This window comes from Natator depressus, chromosome 26, assembly GCF_965152275.1.
Source record: "Natator depressus isolate rNatDep1 chromosome 26, rNatDep2.hap1, whole genome shotgun sequence".
NCBI lineage: Eukaryota > Metazoa > Chordata > Testudines > Cheloniidae > Natator > Natator depressus.
Window position 1 is genome coordinate 15,289,906 of NC_134259.1, and position 21,516 is coordinate 15,311,421.

A 21,516-nucleotide genomic window follows, 5' to 3' on the forward strand; every position below is an offset into this window, starting at 1 on the left:
CACAGAGGTGAAATCACCTCTCTGCTCCTACTTGAAATTCCCCTGTTTACCCATCCCAGGGTCACATTAGTCCTTTTGGCCCCAGCATCGCACGGGGAGCTCATGTTCAGCAGATTCTCCTTGCGATGAGCTTCAAACCTTACACTGGTGCTTATGCAGCGACCCAGGCCTTGGTCTGGCAATGCTTACCGTGAGGAGAGGAACATAAGAACATAAGAGCAGCCAGACTAGGTCAGACCAAAGGTCCATCTAGCTCAGTGTCCTGTCTGCCAACAGTGGCCACTGCCAGGTGCCCCAGAGGGAATGACCAGAACAAGGAATCACCAAGTGATCCATCCCCTGTCACCCATTGCCAGCTTCTGGCAAACCAGGACAATGGAGAGAACTTCCAGTTTTAAACTGTATAAAGGAAAAACCCAGAAATTTGGCAGAACAAGAACAGAAAATAAATAATATCTAGTGTCATCAAATGCTCGGTTAGGAAACTAAACTGTAAATTACTCTGCGTAGCTCGAAAGCTGGGCTCTCTCCCTCCCAGGAGTTGGGCCAATAAAAGCTCTTTCTCCACCCACCTTGTCTCATTGCAGTACAAAATGTTTGTCAGCACCACAACCCATCGCCCAAGAGGGAATCCACCCCTCTCCCTGGCTGTGAAGTTCGGCTTCGCCCCACCTCTCTCCGGCGTGCGTGTCTCCTTTGCTTCCACACCCCTTTCCAACAGCTCCCCCCGCGGATGGCCATGCCTCGTCCCCAGGCGCCCAAACTGTACCCCTCTGTCAGGGTCCCAGCGGTCAACCTGGGTTGTACACTCCGTATCCCTCACCACCTTGCGGGCAGCTTCCTCTCCGGCCCAACCGAGCCTTACCCTCTTGGTTGGAACTGCAGCTGGTGCCAGGGTCAGGGTTACTACGCTTCTTTGCCTACCCATGCAAACCTGGACTGCACCAATAGCTGCCCGTGCATTGGCCTGTAATGAGGCCAAGCCAAATGTGGGCCTTCCCACCCATTGCCTTTAGAGTAGTGGCCAAGGGCAAGCCTGACAGTCCTGGAGAGAAGGAAGTGGGCACATGGTGGAGCAGGCAGGGAGTGCTGCTGGCAACTAGTGGAGTGTATGGGGCTGTGAGGGACAATGGCTGGGGGGGGGCAGGTAGCGTGTAGGGCTGGGCGTCTGTGTAGGGGTGTGCAGAGATACGAGTGTGTCTAAGCCTGTGTGTAGCTCCCTGCTGGCATGTAGGGGTGGGCACACATGGGCATGTAAATCCGGGTGCATACATGCCTGCACGTAGATCTGTGTGCATGTAGAGCTGTGTGGATGTGTGTTGGTCAGTGCATGCATGTAACTCTGTGTGCAGAGCCATGTGCATGTGTGTAGATCTTTGCGTGTGCATGTCGGTCTGGGGCTCACTCAGGGAGAATACTGCCACACTGGACACAAACAATCACAGCCCGGGGCAGAGCATGGAGCTGGGAACCAGGAACTGCTGAGCTCCTCCCAGCTCTTCCCCTGATTCGCTTCATGAAGTTACATAAGTCCCGTCCCCTCTCTGTGCCTCAGTTTCCCCATTTGCAAAATGGCAGTCAGCAGACTTATCATCCTGGCTACGTACTCACATTCCCCTCTCCAAACAAGAGTAGTATCTGGGCAAAAGCTCTTAAGGAATTTACCCACAACAACCCAGCTGGTTTCAGATGGGGAAACTGAGGTCCCAGGATAGGAAGGGACTTGCCCCAGGTCGCCCAGCGAGTCAGCGGCAGAGCTAGGATTTATACCCAGGGCTCCTAGCTGTTACTCCCATGCATTAACCACAGCCACACCCTTCACCTAGTGCATGGGGCAAATACATTAGAGCATAAAGTTCTTTCCAAATGAACAGCTTGATTTTGATTTATCTCATGTTCCTGTGAACCCAGGGTAGCCCCAGTGACTTCACTGGTGTGAGCTGGCGTAGAGAAGATCCGAATCTGCCCAGACACATGCTGCTGAAGGAGCATGGGCTGCAGAATTGTTCTGCTCGGCTCCATATGGGCGTATAACATATTTGGCATGGAAATGAGCGACTGATGCTTCTCCCATGTCACTTTAACTGCATGTTAGGTTGGCTACAGCCCAGTCTGGGGGCGGCCTGGTCCAAGCTGTGATGGCTTCCCTATCGCGCAGGGCATCACGCCTCCCTCCCGCTCCTCCGCCTCCCTCCCGCTCCAAGCAGCTGGCCGATCGCTGGCACCAGATGGCAGAAGCAAAGAGAGGCCCAAAGACCCGCAGACGTTATGTCCTCATGGCAGAGCCAGCTCCTCTGGAGCTAGCCTAGCTCAGGTGACGGCAACCGAGCAGGCTGTGTTGGCAGCGGGGATGGGCAGTTAAAAGCACCACCAGGCTCCAGGGACAGGGTTCTGTGTGTGGACAGGCTGGGCCAAAGCCCCAGCTGCAGCTCAATTCATCCTGCGGCGAGCCCAGGCTGCCAGGCAGCGCCGAGTCAGCAGGTAACGGAAGGGGCACTGCTGAGTACAGAGAACGTGAGGAAAACGCAGGGAGTGCTCAGGTCCGGCAGCGAGCCTGGGCAGCCCTGTGCTTCTGGACCTGCAGCGTCGCCCCCTTCGGCCGCCACTCTGCAAGCTAGGGGGTTCAGATCAACAGCTTCCAGCTGGTTCCCCCTGCCTGGGGCCAAGTGGGAAGCTGGCTGCAGAAGGAGACAGGACAGGTGGGAAGAGGCTCCCTGGTGGTTTTAAGGGTACGTCTGCCTAGCAAAACCAGCCCCCCGGCAGCGAGTCGCTGAGCCCCGGTCACCTGACTGGGCTCATGGGCCTTGCACAATGCAGCTAAAAACTGCAGTGGAGACATCTGGGCTCAGGCTGGTGCCTGGCTCTGAGACCCAGAGAGGCAGGAGGCCTCAGGCTCCAGGTGCCAGCCCGAGTGGACGCATCTACACGGCTATTTTTAGCCCCTCGCGCCATGGGAGGCGGACGAAGCTCCCTGTCCTGCCTCCTCCATCCGTGCCCACACTCCACCCCGCCCCCTCCCCTGCACGGCCCCCTGCCCACTCTGCCCCCTGCCGCCACTCGCCACGTCCCTCCATCCCTCCCTCCCCACCACGGCCCAGGTGTCGGGCAGCGGGGCTTAGCCTCCCCTGGCCCATTATACCCACGGCCCAGGCCTAGCACGATCCCCGTAATCCTGAGTCAGTTGTCCAGGCCCTGGACTTGCAGCCACGGGGCTTTTGCTGCGTAGACGACCCCTGACTCAGGTGGCGAGCCAGGTTGCTGTGTCTCCACAGCCGTGTTAACCCGGGCTAGCTGACCCACGCGCAGCATCACCAGAGCCAGGAGAGCACAAGAGTCTCCTGGCCAAGGCCTGTGGAAATAAGAGGGCAGGGGAATGGTACCCCTGTAGGGTTGGAAGAGCCTGGCCTGGAGTTTGCAGACCAAGAGACGTGGCAAGACGGTGCTGACCAGATCCCCGGCTGGCGTGCCGGGCCGCAGCTTCGCTGTAGTTGCTGGAACTTTCCCCGTCAACCCCAGCAGCAGAGCTGGCCCATCACGTGGACAGGATCAAACGTTAGTGGTGCTGATAGTCCTCCCACGTCCACTTGGTCACGTGGGGTAACCCTACAGACTGCCCTGGAGTCGCCACAGAAGGGCCACGCCCACCGTTGCTCCTGGTGGAATTAGCCGGTGGAACTGACTGCTACTGGCCACGAACTTAGCAAGGTTCAAAGAGAGCCTGGATGTGTCTATCAGGCATATGCAGAGTTCTATGGACAACAAATCCACGCGGGAGTTCTGAAAAAGGAAGTGCTGGAATGCAGGGCAGTGGGCAGCCAGGAGGGAGCAGCACGGGGAAGGGAAAGTCAGGGTGTGTGTGTGGGGAGTGGGAGGAAAATAGGGCAGTGTGGGAGCTAGAGGAGGAGGGGAGCAGGGGTGATTCCCCACAGAGCCTGTCCCATCCCTGCTTCCCCTCTGCTTGTGCTCCCCATGGGGGGCTCCAATGTTGGGGTGTCCTTGCTGCTTAGCTCCTGACATCTCCCAGCTCTGGCGCCCCAGGCCAGTCTGGGCTACAGCGATTCAAACCACCAGGCGGAGAGCAGGGATCCGCAAACCATCGATTTTAATCCACTTTTCTGTTTGTTCTCGTTGGCACTATAACCATTAAAACATGCACATTTTACAGTCACATGGAGCCTTTACACTAGATTTGGGACCTGGCAGGGTCCCCGCTTACTACATACATTTATTTACACAATTATATAGTGTAATATGTTCAGATTCTTACCAACTGTACATTTTTAGTCTGTTCAAAAATGGTGACTGATCTGTTTCTTATTTCCTAGATAATTAACTTTTTGTTCATGGTTTGTGTCAAGCAGCATTTGGATGCTAACTGGGAATTTAATTAAACACCCAAAACAGCATCTACAATTTATTTTTATTAAAGAAAACAACCTTGGATGTTTTGGATACATCAGCTTCGCTTATCAAACCATATTTCACAGTTCCAGCTAAACGATTTGTTAAAGGAACAGAGGGATTAACTGTAGTTAGTGAATTAATCTGATTATTTCAGGTCAGCCTGGGAAAAATTTCAAGTCTACATAAGTGAAAGTGACTGGAGCATAAGTTCTTACTTGCCTAACATGACGAAGTGGGAATTTTCGATAATATTTTTATGCAGCCTTGGCGTGCCTCAGTTTCCCTTTGTATGTTGCATTTCTACCCAGCGGGTGGACAAGGGTTAACACTGGAGCAGTGTAGGAGTGGGGGGTGGGGGGTGTCACTTTGCTGTCTGGGGCAATGGATACAGCCATTAAAGAACTGGCTCAATCCCACTCAAATCAACAGAGGGTCCAGCAAGACAAAGAGATGCCCCAAGGACAGAACAACTCCAGAAGTGGAAGGGAGCTGGAGAGCAAGGGGTCAGATGGCTGGAAGAAGGGGGCCTTTTGGAGGGGAGCAGGAGCCTGGACCGGGGGATCCAAGAGAGGGAGCCAGAGGTGGAGTCCCTCACTACTTGGCTGGCTCATCACGGCACTGGTTGGACCAGGGTGGACTATGGCGTAACCCCTGCCCCTCTGTGCTGACCGAAGGATGTCCAGATTCTGTAGCCAGGTGACTAATCAATGGTGACCTTGTTTGGGAAAGGCTGCCTGTGGGAATATTCCCTGAGAGCATTGTGCCCTGAGGGGCCGGTCAGCTTGGCTGGATTCACTGCAGGGAGTGTGGGAGCTGTGGAGGCCACGGGCCTGCCCTGGTGGAACTGTGCGGGTCCTTGGGGCCCGGTTCAGTGAAGGGGTCATTCTTGAAGTTCTTTCCACATTTCCACCCCAGCAGCAATTCAGCAACACCCTGCTGCCGTTTGTCCAAGGCAGGATTCGGGATAGCCAATGTCCTTCTCCACTTCTCTTGTTTTGGTTGGCTACTTTGGCTGGGAGAGTTCCATCTACTTTGTCATGATTTTCCTCACAAATTGCCGTCAGAACAGGCCAGTTCTTAATAAACAGCTTCAAACTGCCATTGAAAGCCCATTGTACACCTAGGAGGGGACTTCGTTTGAATCCTCCTGCTCTCTTCAGTGACGCTGAAGCAGCGTGGTTGTTCTGGAAATATTTTGCAATTTCAACAACATTTTCCTTGATTCCTGGAGTTGTACTTAAGGCTCTGGCTAAAAGATGCATCACATGAGCCCTGCACCCACAGGTTATAAGTGTCGGGGTTCCCTTCATTATCTTGCTTCTAGATTTCTTCTCATCTTTGCTACATTGGCAGCATTGTCTGGGACAAAGCTACACACCTGACACTTGGTTTTTTGTTCATGGTTTGTTATCACTCTTCCTGCTACTTCTTTTAAGTACTTTGCTGAACGGACATTTCATGATGTATCAGTTGTTTCTATAAGACAGCCAACCCCATCTTCTGTTGTCACGCAAGCACCTCTTCTGCCCCCATCCAGTTCTAACCTCTCCCTGTCCTCTTCTGCTGCTGTCCCCCACCACACTACATCTCCTGTTCACCCTCCCCCATTCCTCCCCCTTGGCATTAGCCTGGAGGCCTGGAGGGGGAATCGCTGAATGCACGGGACAGACAGTCTCCCTGATCCCAGCACCACAGCCTCTAGGAGGATCAGTTGCAGGTAGGGTGACCAGACAGCAAATGTGAAAAATTGGGACAAGGGGTGGGGGCTAATAGGAGCCTATATAAGAAAAAGACCCAAAAATCGGGACTGTCCCTATAAAATCAGGACATCTGGTCACCCTGGTTGCAGGGAAAGTCCTGCTCTGCCCCTGCAGCCCTGGGATGGAGCATGCTCATTCACACTGTGGGGCTGGAGCATGCAACATCCGGTCACATGTGAGGGGATAGAGCGCACTCAGGGCAGATGGAATCTTTGGAGAATTTAGCTGCCAAACTCTAACAAGTCTCCATTGAGCATGTGTGAACTGAGATTTTAGGGGCTCATCAAATGGCCAACTTTAAGTGAATTTGCATGGGGATGGCAAAAGGCACCTCACTGATCCGAGGGCAACCTCCCCCTGCCAAATTTCAAGTTCTTCCTCCAAAGCATGGAGGTGTTAGAGCTTCTCGACATTTTTGACATGTGCAAAGCCATGTATTTCCCCTCCAGTCTCGGTCTTGGAAACAGCAGAACCATTTTAGCTGAAACTTTCCAAATCAGTTCAGCCTGTGGCAGACCCTGGCCTGGAAAATTTCAACCCTGAAAGTTTAAGTTTGCAAAGTTATACACAACTGAAAACAGGGGTTCGTAATGGGAAGTGTCAGACCACCTTAATGATAGGTGTCGCTGCTTGTTCCACCTAAAACAGCTCCAGTGGGAATTCCTACACATCACCCATTTAACACGCACCCTTATCCCTTAGATCTGCTCTGTCCAACAATCTCAGATCTAATCTATGTTTGTTTTGTTTGTCTGTGCAGCACCTAATCGCGGACCAGGGCTCCTAGGTGCTACCAGAATATATCTTTGGGTGAGGCGGGTGCCAGGAAAGCCAGTGCCTGTGCCATCCCTGGGGACAAACAGAGGCTGTTAGCAGTGCCGCTAATACCAAGGGAGCACAAATCCCGAGCCAGGCTAAACAAATCATGAGATTTTGCTTTCCGGGGTTCGAGCCATTGGGCTCATGTTGGGGGTCACATTTTCTCCCCAACCACGAGAGACAGAAACTTACTTACTTTTTAATAAAATGCCAGTGGAGATTCTCTTGTCATCCTGTGACTCTAGGAGCTGTGGCTTGAAGGAAAACAGCCAATATCGCGAGCCCCGTGATGGAATCACAGGTGTTGGTGACCCTGGTTGGGCTCCAGGAATCTCACTTGTTAGCAGCCCAAAGTTTGCTAAAAATCTCATTGATCCCTGGAGTCCGAGGCTAGGAGACGGTGTGATGCGTCTGGTGCCTGCAGGACCCCGGCCAGAGAACATCCCTGGGGGTTCTGCACACAGCCTGATCTCTCGGGGCTGAGCCAGTGCGTGTAACCAGCTGCGGTACATGGCCCCTAAGTAATACCAGGCCTCCCCTGGCCTGCCTGGGGCTGGCTTTGTCTCTTGGCAGGGCACGGCGGGTTGAACCAGCTGGGTGGGGCCTTTGTGAATGGCCGCCCCCTGCCAGAAGTGGTCAGGCAGCGCATCGTGGACCTGGCTCACCAGGGCGTGCGGCCCTGCGACATCTCCCGCCAGCTGCGGGTCAGCCACGGCTGCGTCAGCAAAATCCTGGGCAGGTAAGCGCAGAAGCGGGAGATGTTTGCTGGCTGGCTGTGGAGCTGGGACGGGGCCTCACAGTCTCCTGGCCAGTCACACCCGGCTTCCCAGCAGATCCCAGCAGAGTCCCCCCAGCTTGCCCTCCATGGGAGGAGCCGGGCCAGGGGCTGTTACAGGCTGGCACAGCTCGCCATCCAGTCTGGGAACAGTCTTGCTGCAAAGAGCCCAGCCAGGGTAACTAGAATCTGTCTGGGCAGAGCTAAGTGGACACAAAGGTTGGTCTAGTGGCTAGGGCACTGTCTGGTGCTCAAGAGCCCAGGGTTCAATTCCTGGCTCTACCCCCGATCCCATGTGACCTTGGGCCTGTCCCTGTATTTCTGCATGCCTCAGTTTCCCGTCTGTCAATGAATACAATGATCTCGGGGCCTACACTTGGCTGGGGTCCTCTTGGGCAGGCAGCTCTCGGCATGGGGGGACAGGACTCTCTGCTCAAACAGCTCCAGAAACTACAGTCTCCGGTGTCTCAGGGCCATCCCTGCGCCTGGCTCCCAGCAAGGCTAGTTGGCTGGTGCCGAGTGGCTGGGAAACCCCCACCTCCACGCAGGAGCCAGCGGTTGCTGCCGCCGGTGGTGGGCTCAGGGTCGATGGTGCCAGGAGTTTGGTAGAGTAGCATGAATGGGTTCTTCACCCCAATATTCAGTACATCCCCTGCCGCTGGTTAGTCTCCGAAGTGCATGTGAGGTACCATGCAGCGTGCCCTAGGCTGGGGACAGTCCTGCCGGGCTGGGGGTGGCTTGGGAGGGACTGTATGGGGAGGGTCATTTGTCTGCAATAAGTAATTCAACCAGCCCCAGCCCAGGGTCCCAGAGTGGCACCAGACACCACTGTGGTGGGCACCGTAGGAACGGATGGCTGGAGGAAGTGGGACATGCCTGGTCAGGTAACAGCTTGATATAGTTCCCCGAGGCTGGACACCCTCTGACTATTTACAAAGACCCCATCGGAGACTGGGGTGATGCCCTGTTACCTCTCCGTGCCTCAGTTTCCCCATCTGGGGCTAAAGTACTTTGTGATGCCCCACAGGCAACTCAGTGAGCTGGGAGGAACCAGCTGTTCATTTCACTCTGAGCGATTGCAGGACTGTGCTGAAAGACGAGCCCCTGGCTCAGTCCATAGGGAGGGAGGGTATCGCAGCATAGACCCCCCAAGCACTCATACTCCAGCAGCGCCCGCCCTCCACTTCCCTCGGTTTACCCGGTAACCCTCTTGCTTTCTCTATTGGAGTAGGTACTACGAAACTGGCAGCATCCGGCCCGGCGTGATCGGGGGCTCCAAGCCCAAGGTGGCCACCCCCAAGGTGGTGGAGAAGATTGGGGACTATAAGCGGCAGAACCCCACCATGTTTGCCTGGGAGATCCGTGACCGCCTGTTGGCCGAGGGCGTCTGTGACAACGACACCGTGCCCAGTGTCAGCTCCATTAACAGGTTGGAGGTGGCAAGGGTCCGGCCCTGGGGGATCCCCACCCATCTCCCCTAGATGTAGCCAGTCCTGTCCCCTTCCATCTCCCAGGAACCCCTCCTATCCGTCGGGGATCCCCCCACTCTCATTTAGTTGGGACCCCAGTGGACACAGTGTACTTAGATTTCCAGAAAGCCTTTGACAAGGTCGCTCGCCAAAGGCTCTTATGTAAATTAAGTTGTCATGGGATAAGAGGGAAGATCCTTTCATGGATTGAGAACTGGTTAAAAGACAGGGAACAAAGGGTAGGAATAAATGGTAAATTTTCAGAATGGAGAGGGGTAACTAGTGGTGTTCCCCAAGGGTCAGTCCTAGGACCAATCCTATTCAACTTCTTTATAAATGATCTGGAGAAAGGGGTAAACAGTGAGGCGGCAAAGTTTGCAGATGATACTAAACTGGTCAAGATAGTTAAGACCAAAGCAGATTGTGAAGAACTTCAAAAAGATCTCACAAAACGAAGTGACTGGATAACAAAATGGCAAATGCAATTTAATGTGGATAAATGTAAAGTAATGCACATTGGAAAAAATAACCCAAACCATACATACAATATGATGGGGGCTAATTTAGCTACAACTAATCAGGAGAAAGATCTTGGAGTCATCATGGATAGTTCTCTGAAGAGTCCACGCAGTGTGCAGCGGCTGTCAAAAAAGCAAACGGGATGTTAGGAATCGTTAAAAAAGGGATAGAGAATAAGACGGAGAATATTTTATTGCCCTTATATAAATCCATGGAACGCCCACATCTTGAATACTGCCTACAGATGTGGTCCCCTCATCTCAAAACAGATATACTGGCATTAGAAAAGGTTCAGCTCACGAAAGCTTATGCTCAGATAAATTGGTTAGTCTCTAAGGTGCCACAAGTCCTCCTGTTCTTTTTGCGAATACAGACTAACACGGCTGCTACTCTGAAACCATTCAGAGAAGGGTAACTAAAATGATTAGGGGTTTGGAATGGGTCCCATATGAGGAGAGATTAAAGATGCTAGGACTTTTCAGCTTGGAAAAGAGGAGACTAAGGGGGTATAAGATAGAGGTATATAAAATCATGAGTGGTGTGGAGAAAGTGAATAAGGAAAAGTTATTTACTTGTTCCCATAATATAAGAACTAAATGAATTTAATGGGCAGCAGGTTTAAAACAAATAAGAGGAAGTTCTTCTTCACTCAGCGCACAGTCAACCTGTGGAACTCCTTGCCTGAGGAGGTTGTGAAGGCTAGGACTATAACAGGGTTTAAAAGAGAACTGGATAAATTCATGGAGGTTAAGTCCATTAATGGCTATTAGCCAGGATGGGTAAGGAATGGTGTCCCTAGTCTCTGTTTGTCAGAGGGTGGAGCTGGATGGCAGGAGAGAGATCACTTGATCATTACCTGTTAGGTTCACTCCCTCTGGGGCACCTGGTATTGGCCACTGTCGGTAGACAGGATACTGGGCTGGATGGACCTTTGGTCTGACCCAGTCTGGCCATTCTTATATTCTTATGTTCTTATGACCCCCATCCCCTGGGAAAGGCAAGGAGGTGCCCGACATGGGTCCGGTGGAGTTATTAGGCCTTGGTACCACTTAAATCCCACAAAGCCTGGACACCATTTCAGTCCTGCTCCCTTTCCCCTCTCTGTGCCTCAGTTTCCCCATCTGGAAAATGGGGCTAAAATACTTTGCGATGCCCCACAGGCAAAATGGGTCTGAAGTGGTACCTAGGACTTTGCCCAGGGATGAATCTCTCCCCAATCTGTGCTAGGAACCACTCCCCGAAATCCAGGGGACCTACCTCCAGCTTCCTCCTGGACAGGAGTCGGTCCAGCCAGTCTGTGCCGGAGCAGCCCCGGCTCTCACACTGGGCATGCCCACGCCCAGGGCCTGCCATTTAATTTTTCTGATACCCTTTTTCCCCATCAGAATCATCCGGACCAAAGTCCAGCAGCCATTCAACCTCCCGATGGACAACTGTGTGGCCTCCAAAGCCCTGAGCCCCGGGCACAGCCTGAGTGAGTCTCAAAACTTGAGTTTTCAACAAAACGGAATTTTTCATGAAAAGCGTCAGTTTCCTGCAGAAAAATCTAGATTTTTTTAAATAAAAAACCCCAAATGCTCCCAAACTGAAATGTTTCAATTCAGAAATGTGCCCTGGTGCCTCATGGGAGTTGTAGTTCATTGCCCCATATCACCGTTTTCCTTTATGGGCTGGGCTTCTTGGCTGGGGGCATCTCCCATGATGCACCATAGCCAGGGACTCCCAGCTGCCATGCTTCTGTGGTGCATCATGGGAGATGTAGTCTCAGCCCGGATCCTGACTTATAGAGGAGAACAGGGACTCAAGGCACCCAAACTATAACTCCCAGAAGGCACTGCAGCAGCATTGCCAAATAGAACATTTTCTGGCTTTTCCTGAAATTTTTTAGTATTCGAATTTCCACCAAAAAATGGAAATTTTCTGTGGAAAACGCCCTCCATTTTTGACCACCCTGTGCCATTGCCCCAGACAAGGAAACGGGCACAGAGAAGGGACGGCTCACAGAGCCAGCTGGCGTCAGGCTTGGAGCGCCCAGAGTCCCCGGTGCACTAGGCACATCCGCAAGGGATGATTCCCCTGGGTGGCCTGGGATACCCAGCCTTGCCCCTGTCCTCGGGGCGGGTGGCACGACCCAGCGCCATGGGGCGAGGTGTCCTGGCGTCGTGCCCGCCCCCTCTCCTGGCGCTCGCTCCAGGACTTACTGACCCGGCGGGGGTTGTTTTCAGTCCCCAGCTCGGCCGTGACCCCCCCGGAGTCACCCCAGTCGGACTCGCTGGGCTCCACCTACTCCATCAGTGGGCTCCTGGGCATTGCCCAGGCCAGCAGCGACAGCAAGAGGAAGCTGGACGACAGTGAGTGGGGGTGGGACGGTGCTGGGGGGGCTTCTCTGGGGCTGGGCTGGCAGCAGATGGGGACAGAGGGGTCCGGCGTCTTAGCCCCGGGGTGGGTGTGAACACCCCGTGAGGGCGACAGAGACGGGGGCAGGGCTGCTCCTACCAGCCCCCCGGGGGAGGTGGTGCTGAGACCGGCGGGGCCCAGGGCAGCTCCCACGCGGCGGGTCTCAGTCTGCCATGCCCAGCCCAGGGGCCCAGCAGGCAGCGATGCCCTCTGTGGTGTCATCACGCTGCTGGGTGGTGCCCAGGCATCCCTGGGGCAGCTGGGCCAGGCCTGGAGGAGTTATGGGCTGGCTGGAGGGCAGGACCTTGCCCGTGGTCGGGAGGCCAGTCTGGGATCGGGCTGTGCCCGTGGCTGGTTGTCGGGAGGCCAGTCTGGGATCGGGCTGTGCCCGTGGCTGGTTGTGGGGGGGGCCAGTCGGGGATCGGGCCGTGCCTGTGGCTGGTTGTGGCGGGGGGCTGGTCGGGGATCGGGCCATGCCTGTGGCTGGTTGTGGGGGGGGGGGGGGAGCTGGTTGGGGATTGGGCCATGCCTGTGGCTGGTTGTGGGGGGGGGGGGGGAGCTGGTTGGGGATTGGGCCATGCCTGTGGCTGGTTGTGGGGGGGGGGGAGCTGGTTGGGGATTGGGCCATGCCTGTGGCTGGTTGTCGGGGGAGCAGTCGGGGATCGGGCCATGCCTGTGGCTGGTTGTCGGGGGAGCAGTCGGGGATCGGGCCATGCCTGTGGCTGGTTGGGGGGGGGGGGGGCTGGTTGGGGATTGGGCCATGCCTGTGGCTGGTTGTCGGGGGAGCAGTCGGGGATCGGGCCATGCCTGTGGCTGGTTGTGGGGGGGCTGGTCGGGAATCAGGCCATGCCCATGGCTGGGGGGCCGGTCGGGGATCGGGCCGTGCCCGTGGCTGGTTGTTGGGGGAGCAGTTGGGGATTGGGCCGTGCCTGTGGCTGGTTGTGTGTGGGGCTGGTCGGGGATCGGGCCGTGCCCGTGGCTGGGGGGCCAGTCGGGGATTGGGCCGGGCCCGTGGCTGGTTGCGGAGGGGGCCGATCGGGGATCGGGCCGGGCCCGTGGCTGGTTGTGTGTGGGGCTGGTTGGGGATCGGGCCGTGCCCGTGGCTGGGGGGGCAGTCGGGGATCGGGCCGTGCCCGTCGCTGGTTGTTGGGGGAGCAGTTGGGGATCGGGCCGTGCCTGTGGCTGGTTGTGTGTGGGGCTGGTTGGGGATCGGGCCGTGCCCGTGGCTGGGGGGGCAGTCGGGGATCGGGCCGGGCCCGTGGCTGGTTGTGGGGGGGCCGGTCGGGGATCAGGCCGTGCCCGTGGCTGGTTGTGGGGCGGCCAGTCGGGGATCAGGCCGTGCCCGTGGCTGGTTGTCGGGGGAGCAGTCGGGGATCGGGCCGTGCCTGTGGCTGGTTGTGTGTGGGGCTGGTCGGGGATCGGGCCGCGCCTGTGGCTGGGGGGGCAGTCGGGGATCGGGCCGTGCCCATGGCTGGTTGTGGGGAGGCCGGTCGAGGATTGGGCCGGGCCCGTGGCTGGTTGTCGGGGGAGCAGTTGGGGATCGGGCCGTGCCCATGGCTGGTTGTGGGGAGGCCGGTCGAGGATTGGGCCGGGCCCGTGGCTGGTTGTGGGGAGGCCGGTCGAGGATCGGGCCGGGCCCGTGGCTGGTTGTCGGGGGAGCAGTTGGGGATCGGGCCGGGCCCGTGGCTGGTTGTCGGGGGGGCAGTCGGGGATCGGGCCGGGCCCGTGGCTGGGGGGCCAGTTGGAGATTGGGCCGTGCCCATGGCTGGGGGGCCAGTCGGGGATCAGGCCGTGCCCGTGGCTGGTTGTGGGATCAGGTCATGTCCGCCCCTTGGAATGGGGTCTCATGGCTGCTCTGCCCGGCAGGCGACCCGGAAAGCTGCAGGCTCAGGATGGACGCCCAGAGCGGCGCCAGTGCTGCTCGCAAGCACCTGCGCTCCGAGGCCTTCGGCCAGCCCCCCCTGGAGCCACTGGAGTGCCCCTTCGAGCGGCAGCACTACCCCGAGGCCTACGTCTCCCCCAGCCATGCCAAGGGCGAGCAGGTCCGGGTCATGCCCAGTGCTCTGGGGGATGAGCAGTATTGGGAGGTCCCGGCGGGGGGGGAGCAGTATTGGGGGTCCCAGTGCGGGGATGATCAGTACTGGGGGCTTTCCCATTGCGGGGTGAGCGTATTGGGGGGTGCCAGTGGGGGGTGAGCATATTGGGGGGTCCCAGTGGGGAGGGGGTGTTGAGCAGTATTACGGGGTTTCCCAGCAGGGGCAAGCAGCACTGGGGGTTCTAGTGGGGGGGAGCAGTACCGGAGGGTTCCAGTGGGGGTGTGTGATCAGTATGGGGGGCCCTCTGGGGTGAGCGGTACTGGGGGCCCCAGTGGGGGTGAGCGGTATTGGGGAGGGTCTTCGCAGGAGGTGAGTAGTACTGGGAGGTCCCAGTGGTGGGTGAGCAGCATTGGGAGGGTTCCCAGTGGGGTGCTGAAGAGTACTGGGGGTCCCAGCTGGGGGGGTGAGAAGTATTGGAGGTTCTCAGGGGGGCTGAGCAGTACTGGAGGTCCCAGCAGGGGGGGATGACCAGTATTGGGGGCTCCCCTTGGGGGTGAGCAGTATGAGGGTCTTAGGAGGACTCAGGGGCTTGAGCGTTACTAGGGGTCACTGACCTTTCTGTTGCCCCCTTGCCCAGGGTCTCTACCCACTGCCCCTGCTGAGCAGTGCACTGGATGACGGCAAAGCCGCACTGACCCCTTCCAACACGCCACTCGGCCGCGGCCTGGCCGCCCCCCAGCCATACGCGACCATGACAGGTAAGAGCTGCCCCTCGAGGCTTGCCCCCCACAGCCGGGGGAGTCTAGGGCAGGCTGGGGCTGGCGTGGGTGTGAAGAGATGTCAGGGCCAGGGGCTACAGGACCAGCACCCACCGGGACCCTGCTGTCTGGGGGAGCCTGCGGGAGGTGCTCCCAACTCCCCCCGCCCTGCATCCCCCAGGGAAATGAACCTCTGGGGAAGGAAAATAGGGAGATGGAATTTCTGTTGGGACCTTACTCCTACCCCGGACAGCACAGCCCTGCCCCCTTCGCACACACACGGGGACCCCCACTGCACAGCCCTGCCCGCACCGCGCACACACAGTGACCCCCAATCCACAGCTCTGCCCCACTGCACAGCCCTGCCCCCACCACACACACACGGGAACCCCCATTGCACAGCCCTGCCCCACTGCACAGCCCTGCCCGCACCGCGCACACACAGTGACCCCCAATCCACAGCTCTGCCCCACTGCACAGCCCTGCCCGCACTGCGCACACACAGTGACCCCACTGCACATCCCTGCTCCACTGCACAGCCCTGCCTCCATTACACACACACAGTGACCCCCCACTGCACAGTCCTGCCCCCCACTGCACAGCCCTGCCCCACTGCACAGCCCTGCCCGCACCGCACACACACGGGGACCCCCACTGCACAGCCCTGCCCCACTGCACAGCCCTGCCCGCACCGCACACACACGGGGACCCCCACTGCACAGCCCTGCCCGCACTGCGCACACACAGTGACCCCCAATCCACAGCTCTGCCCCACTGCACAGCCCTGCCCCCACCGCACACACACGGGGACCCCCACTGCACAGCCCTGCCCGCACCGCGCACACACAGTGACCCCACTGCACATCCCTGCTCCACTGCACAGCCCTGCCTCCATTACACACACACAGTGACCCCCCACTGCACAGTCCTGCCCCCCTCTGCACAGCCCTGCCCCACTGCACGACCCTGCCCCCACCGCGCACACACAGTGTCCCCCACTGCACAGCCCTGCCCCCACCACACACACACGGGGACCCCCAATCCACAGCTCTGCCCCACTGCACAGCCCTGCCCGCACCGCACACACAGTGACCCCACTGCACATCCCTGCTCCACTGCACAGCCCTGCCTCCATTACACACACACAGTGACCCCCCACTGCACAGTCCTGCCCCCCACTGCACAGCCCTGCCCCACCGCACAGCCCTGCCCGCACCGCACACACACGGGGACCCCCACTGCACAGCCCTGCCCGCACCGCACACACACGGGGACCCCCACTGCACAGCCCTGCCCGCACTGCGCACACACAGTGACCCCCACTGCACAGCCCTGCCCCACTGCACAGCCCTGCCCGCACCGCACACACACGGGGACCCCCACTGCACAGCCCTGCCCCACTGCACAGCCCTGCCCGCACCGCACACACACGGGGACCCCCACTGCACAGCCCTGCCCCACTGCACAGCCCTGCCCGCACCGCACACACACGGGGACCCCCACTGCACAGCCCTGCGCCACTGCACAGCCCTGCCCGCACCGCACACACACGGGGACCCCCACTGCACAGCCCTGCCCGCACCGCGCACACACAGTGACCCCACTGCACATCCCTGCTCCACTGCACAGCCCTGCCCCACTGCACAGCCCTGCCCGCACCGCACACACACGGGGACCCCCACTGCACGGCCCTGCGCCACTGCACAGCCCTGCCCGCACCGCACACACACGGGGACCCCCACTGCACAGCCCTGCCCCACTGCACAGCCCTGCCCGCACCGCGCACACACAATGACCCCCAATCCACAGCTCTGCCCCACTGCACAGCCCTGCCCCCACCACACACACACAGTGACCCCCACTGCACAGCCCTGCCCCCACCACGCACACAGAGTGACCCCCACTGCACAGCCCTGCCCCCCACTGCACGGCACTATGCGCCCACCCACCACTACATTGCACTGACACCCCCTCCTGCCCCACCCTGGTACAGCCCCACCAGCGCCAGTACATGGCCCTGCCCCTCCCACTGCACAGCACTGCCATCCCGACTTCCCCTTCGCCTCCACTCCCTTTAGCCAGCCTTCTGCTGCCCAGTCCCTCCTCCTCTGCCCCACCAGTGGGCCGGGGTGGGGCGGAGAGTGTGAGGAAGGGCAGGGGATCCAGTGCCCCCTTTGTGATCCCACCCCCTGGCTCCAGATCCCCGGCGCCGGCCCTGTGATCATTTCAGCCCATTTTCATTTCATCTCCTGTCTCTTTTTTTTTTCACCATCCCCCTCCCCCCAGACCCTCACTCCCCCTTCCTTGTAAAGCAGGAAACCCCCGGGGCCTCCAGCCCGAGCACCACCCCTTCCTCTTTATCTAGCACCGCCTTTTCGGACCTGCAGCCCGGGCCGCCCTTCAACGCCTTCCCCCACTGCTCCGCCATCTACGGCCACTTTCCTGGCCAGGGCCTCGTCCCAGGTACGGCTGCGGTGCAGCAGGGGCTGTTGGCAGCGGCTGGCATCTAGCAATGCAGGGGCAATCCCGGGGTTCTAGACTGACAGCCCTTCCTCTGACCTGAGCTGCAAGACTCACTCGAGAGCCCAGCTGGCGAATCAGGTTCTGGACCCCCCCCTCCAGACCCCAGTTTAGAGGAGGACATTTCCTTCCAGCAGCTGGTTAGAGATTTGGGTTCCAGGCTCCTCCTGGCAGCTGTCTGTGGGCATGGGTTCTAGACTCACTTGGGGGTCAAGTGGGAGTTTGGGTCTGTGGACTCCCCTCGGAGAAGGCAGCTCAACTGTGGGTTCTGGAGTGTTTTAGACCTGGGCAGAATTTATGCGAAGCCAGGTTCTAGCCTCCCTCCAGAACCCAGCAGGCCAGTGTGTTCTGGGTTCCCTCGAGAGCCCAGGCAGGGGCAGGTTTTGGAGTCTGGCTCGCGCTGGGGTCTGGACCCAGGGACAACTGGGTTCTGGGCTCCCTGCTGGAGCTGGGCAGCAGTTTCGGACCGTGCCCCCCACAGAACCATTGAGCTTCTACCTTAGCCCAGCCCACTGGTGACTTGTTCATAGTCCAGGAACCCCTCAGCCGCAGGATCTGAACATGGGCGGGCCCTTCCCCCCTCCACCTTGGCTTGAGACCAAAGGTGCATTTCCTGTCCCCGCCCTCCTCAACTGTCCTTTTGTTGGGCTGAGGGCTCTGGCTGGGGGCCAGATGGGCTGGAGTTCAAACACAGCTGCCGTGCCCTCCCCAGCCAGACGCTGGGGGAGCCCTGCCCAGGCTCTCAGACGCCTCCCCGCTCCATCTGCCCTCCCACAGCTTGCCTCCTCAGCCCCCGGCCGGCTAACAGGGCTCGCCACTCTGCTGTGTGTCCCCGGCCCTGCACTGCTCTTGGAGAATGGGGATTCTCCAGAGACAGGGATTTGAGTGGCCCACCAGAGGGGCAGCTGCCTGGCCCCAGGGTTAGGCCCCCTCCTGGGATTAGAACACCAGGCTCTGAGGCCTCCCAAGATTTGGGGCAGTTTGGGCCATTAGCTGGGAGCAGGGGCTGCCGCACTGGAGCAGAACTGGACCCACCCTCCTGCGGTTTTGTCTCGCCTGGGGCCAGTCCCAGCTGCTCCAGAGGAAGGTTCCAGGGCCCTCCCCTGCACCCCAAGTGGGCAGTGGGTAGTTCAGGAATCACCTGCTCCCAGGGGATGTTTCTCCCTGACACCATCAGGCCATGGCTGGCTCGCGCCCTGGGGCAGAAGGGGTTAGATCCCAGCTAATGGAGGTGGGCCTGTGCCCATTTATCCATCAGTGTCTCCTCTGCTTTGGAACCCTCCTGGCCCCAGTGCTCTCCAGTGGCAAGGAGTTCCACAGGCTAACTGCATTTGCCACATGCACTTTCAGGCTATGGACTGGGATTGTGATACCCCCCTTCTCCTCCCCCAACCTTGGGGGCTCGGTTCTGGGGTTCTGATCCAGTCCACGGGGTGGAGGGCAGGGCCGGAGAAGGCCCCTAGAGAGCAGGGGTACCTGCAGAGCTGACTCCAGCCAAGGAGGCCTCCCCCCTCGGCCACAGGAGAGGAAATTGCTGGGTCTCAGCTCGGGAGGGTGGTGGGAAGGAGCTCAGGCTGCAGGCCGCCTGCCAGCTGTGCCGATACCAGAGGGAGGGGCACTACGGACAGGGGAGCACCCCAGGGATCCAGGAATTGGGGCGGGCGGAGGGTTACAGGCCTTGGCTAGTGACAGAGCTACAGACTGAGGACTGGATCCCCTGGCCCTCCCATGGCAGCTATGTCGCCATCTCAGAGCCGGCCCCCTCCTTGCGCCCGCCTGCCCTGACACCCCCGCCTCCTCAGCAGCCTGGTCCCAGAGCGTAGCAACCCTAGCTGGTGGAGGCCAGGGCAGGTTGGGCACCCAAACCCTTAGGCCCTCTGCACTGGCAGGTCGGGCGGCTGGTGGGGCGGGCACAGACACAGAGAGCGCTTGAGCAACACAGCTGGGCAGGGCTGCCCAGAGCCCTCCAGGCACTCGCCTCAGCCTGGTGCTTAGGGCACAGAGCTTGGCCACAGGACACCGGGGTTCAAGGCCTGGCTCTGCCACCGACTCCCTGGGGGACCTTGGGTAAATCCCTGCCACGCCCTGTGCCTCAGTTTCCCCAGCTGTAGAATGGGGATAATCATCCTCTGAAGTTTGTTTAGACTGTTGGCTCTAGCACCAGGTCAGTGTGGCAACGGGGCCCTGATCTTGGTCGGGGTCTAGGCAACACCTGGCCACAACAGGGCCTGATCTTGGTTGAGGCTTCCAGGTGCTACCATAATAGAAATCATGATGTAAAAACGTGGCCTTCGAGCTCCTGGCCCGGAGCATTTTGGCCGTGCTCATTAGCCCCTTGTGTCCATGCCCATCCCAGCCACCTTCCACTGCTGCTGCGGGTCACCGTGCACTCCATGTTTCCCATGCGTTCTTCACCGACGCTCAGGCTGGTGGGGTCATTGCCAGAGCGCAGGGCTGGGACAGGGGGCGCAGGGGGCTCAGACAGGGATTTAGGCTCCTGCCAGTGCCAAAGTAGAAGAGGGTTAGAAAGACAAGGGACGGTCGCCCAGTATGGGGGGCGGGGGTGTAGCACTGTCCAGTTAAACCCTTAGAGTCCGTCTGGCCTGGGGAACATGGTAGGTTCAGCGGGGCTTCCACCTGCTCGATGAGCTGCAGCCAGAGCTGCCTGGATCTGTAAGGGAGGGGCAAGAGGAATGGGGAGCCGGGCCGGGGGGTCTGCCCGGAGATTAGACCAGCAGCTCCTGAGGCTGGAGAACAGCGTCAACACCCTGGACCCTAGAGACCCCTGAGGGATGGGAGTGGGATGGCGCACAGTCACCAACAGGGATCTGGGGCTGCAGGAAATGGAGAGGAGACAGAGAGGGAGAGCTCCCTAGGGAGATCCCCAGGTCAGTATGGTACTAGATCTTCAGACAGATCCCCAGGTCACAAAGGTACTAGATCTTCAGACAGATCCCACAGGTCACTAAGGTACTAGATCCCCCCAGGTCAGTAAGGTACTAGATCCCCCAGGGAGATCCCCAGGTCAGTACGGTACTAGATCTTCAGACAGATCCCACAGGTCACTAAGGTACTAGATCCCCAGTACCTGGGAGATCCCCAGATCACAAAGGTACTAGATCTTCAGGCAGATCTCCCAGGTCAGTAAGGTGCTAGATCCCCAGGCAGATCCCTCAGGGAGATCCCGTAGGTGGGTAGAGCCCCAGATATAGCAACCTCCCAGATAGGTAGGGAGATCCCCAGGGAGATCTCTCCAGTAGGTACAAGGATCACACCTGCAGATCCCTAGGCAGATCTCCAGCTAGGTAGCTGCATTCTGCCTGGCTCCCTGGCAGGCTAACCCCAGGATCAGCCCCCCGGGCCAGGGTCCAGCTGGGCTGGGGGCTGCTTTCGGGGCTGCCTCCTACCTCCATGTCCCACCTTACACCTCCTATCCCTTCTCCCTTGCAGGGCGCGAGATGGTTGGTTCCACCCTGCCTGGCTACCCCCCGCACATCCCCACCGGTGGGCAGGGCAGCTACGCCTCCTCTGCCATTGCCGGCATGGTGGCAGGTAGGGCCGCGAGGCGCTCGGGGGTGCTGCAGGACCTGGGCGGCAGGAGGGGGAGCAGCAGGCCCTGTGCCACAGGGCAGCTGTGCTAGGGGAAGCCCCGGGGTAGTTAGCAGGCAGCCCCTCAGGTGCCATTCAGCTCCCAGCGGAAGGGCAGGCCTGCGGGTCGGGATTGAGGAGCAGAGCTGGGGGTGGGAGAGCCTGGGCTCAGGGATACAGTGTATGGGGTTATTAGAACAGGTGGGGTGATTAGAAGGCAGGAGTCCTGGCTTCTGTCCCTAGCTCTGGGAGGGGAGTGGGGTCTAGTGGTTAGAGCAGGGGAGCTGGGAGCCTGGACTCCTGGGTTCTCATGCCAGATCAGTTTTGCAGCTGACCTTGTCTGTAATCGGCTGGACCAAAACTCAGGATCCAACCCCGCATCAAAGATCTAGCTGTGAGTTTTGGCTCTGGGGACCTGGGAAGAATCGGGGTGGGGGGGGGCTGTCTATGTGAGCTGTGCAGGTGGACTCC

General features: G+C 58.9%; 1 protein-coding gene across 5 annotated transcripts in view; it reads left to right on the plus strand.

Moving 5' to 3' along the window:
- The window catches only part of PAX8 (paired box 8), a 35,675-nt gene extending 14,531 nt beyond the window's left edge, over positions 1-21,144 (plus strand). Inside the window, exons 3-10 of one of the 5 annotated variants that reach the window (XM_074940196.1) lie at positions 7,515-7,722; positions 8,987-9,187; positions 11,132-11,220; positions 11,972-12,097; positions 14,010-14,185; positions 14,817-14,937; positions 17,224-17,400; positions 20,908-21,144. In XM_074940196.1, coding sequence (XP_074796297.1) covers positions 7,515-7,722; positions 8,987-9,187; positions 11,132-11,220; positions 11,972-12,097; positions 14,010-14,185; positions 14,817-14,937; positions 17,224-17,400; positions 20,908-21,098 — 1,289 coding nt within the window. In that variant the 3' untranslated portion in view covers positions 21,099-21,144. The remainder of the gene's footprint in view (positions 1-7,514; positions 7,723-8,986; positions 9,188-11,131; positions 11,221-11,971; positions 12,098-14,009; positions 14,186-14,816; positions 14,938-17,223; positions 17,401-20,907) is intronic. The other 4 variants (XM_074940197.1, XM_074940198.1, XM_074940199.1 and 1 more) reach the window with 4 other exon arrangements.
- Positions 21,145-21,516: the final 372 nt, after the last annotated feature.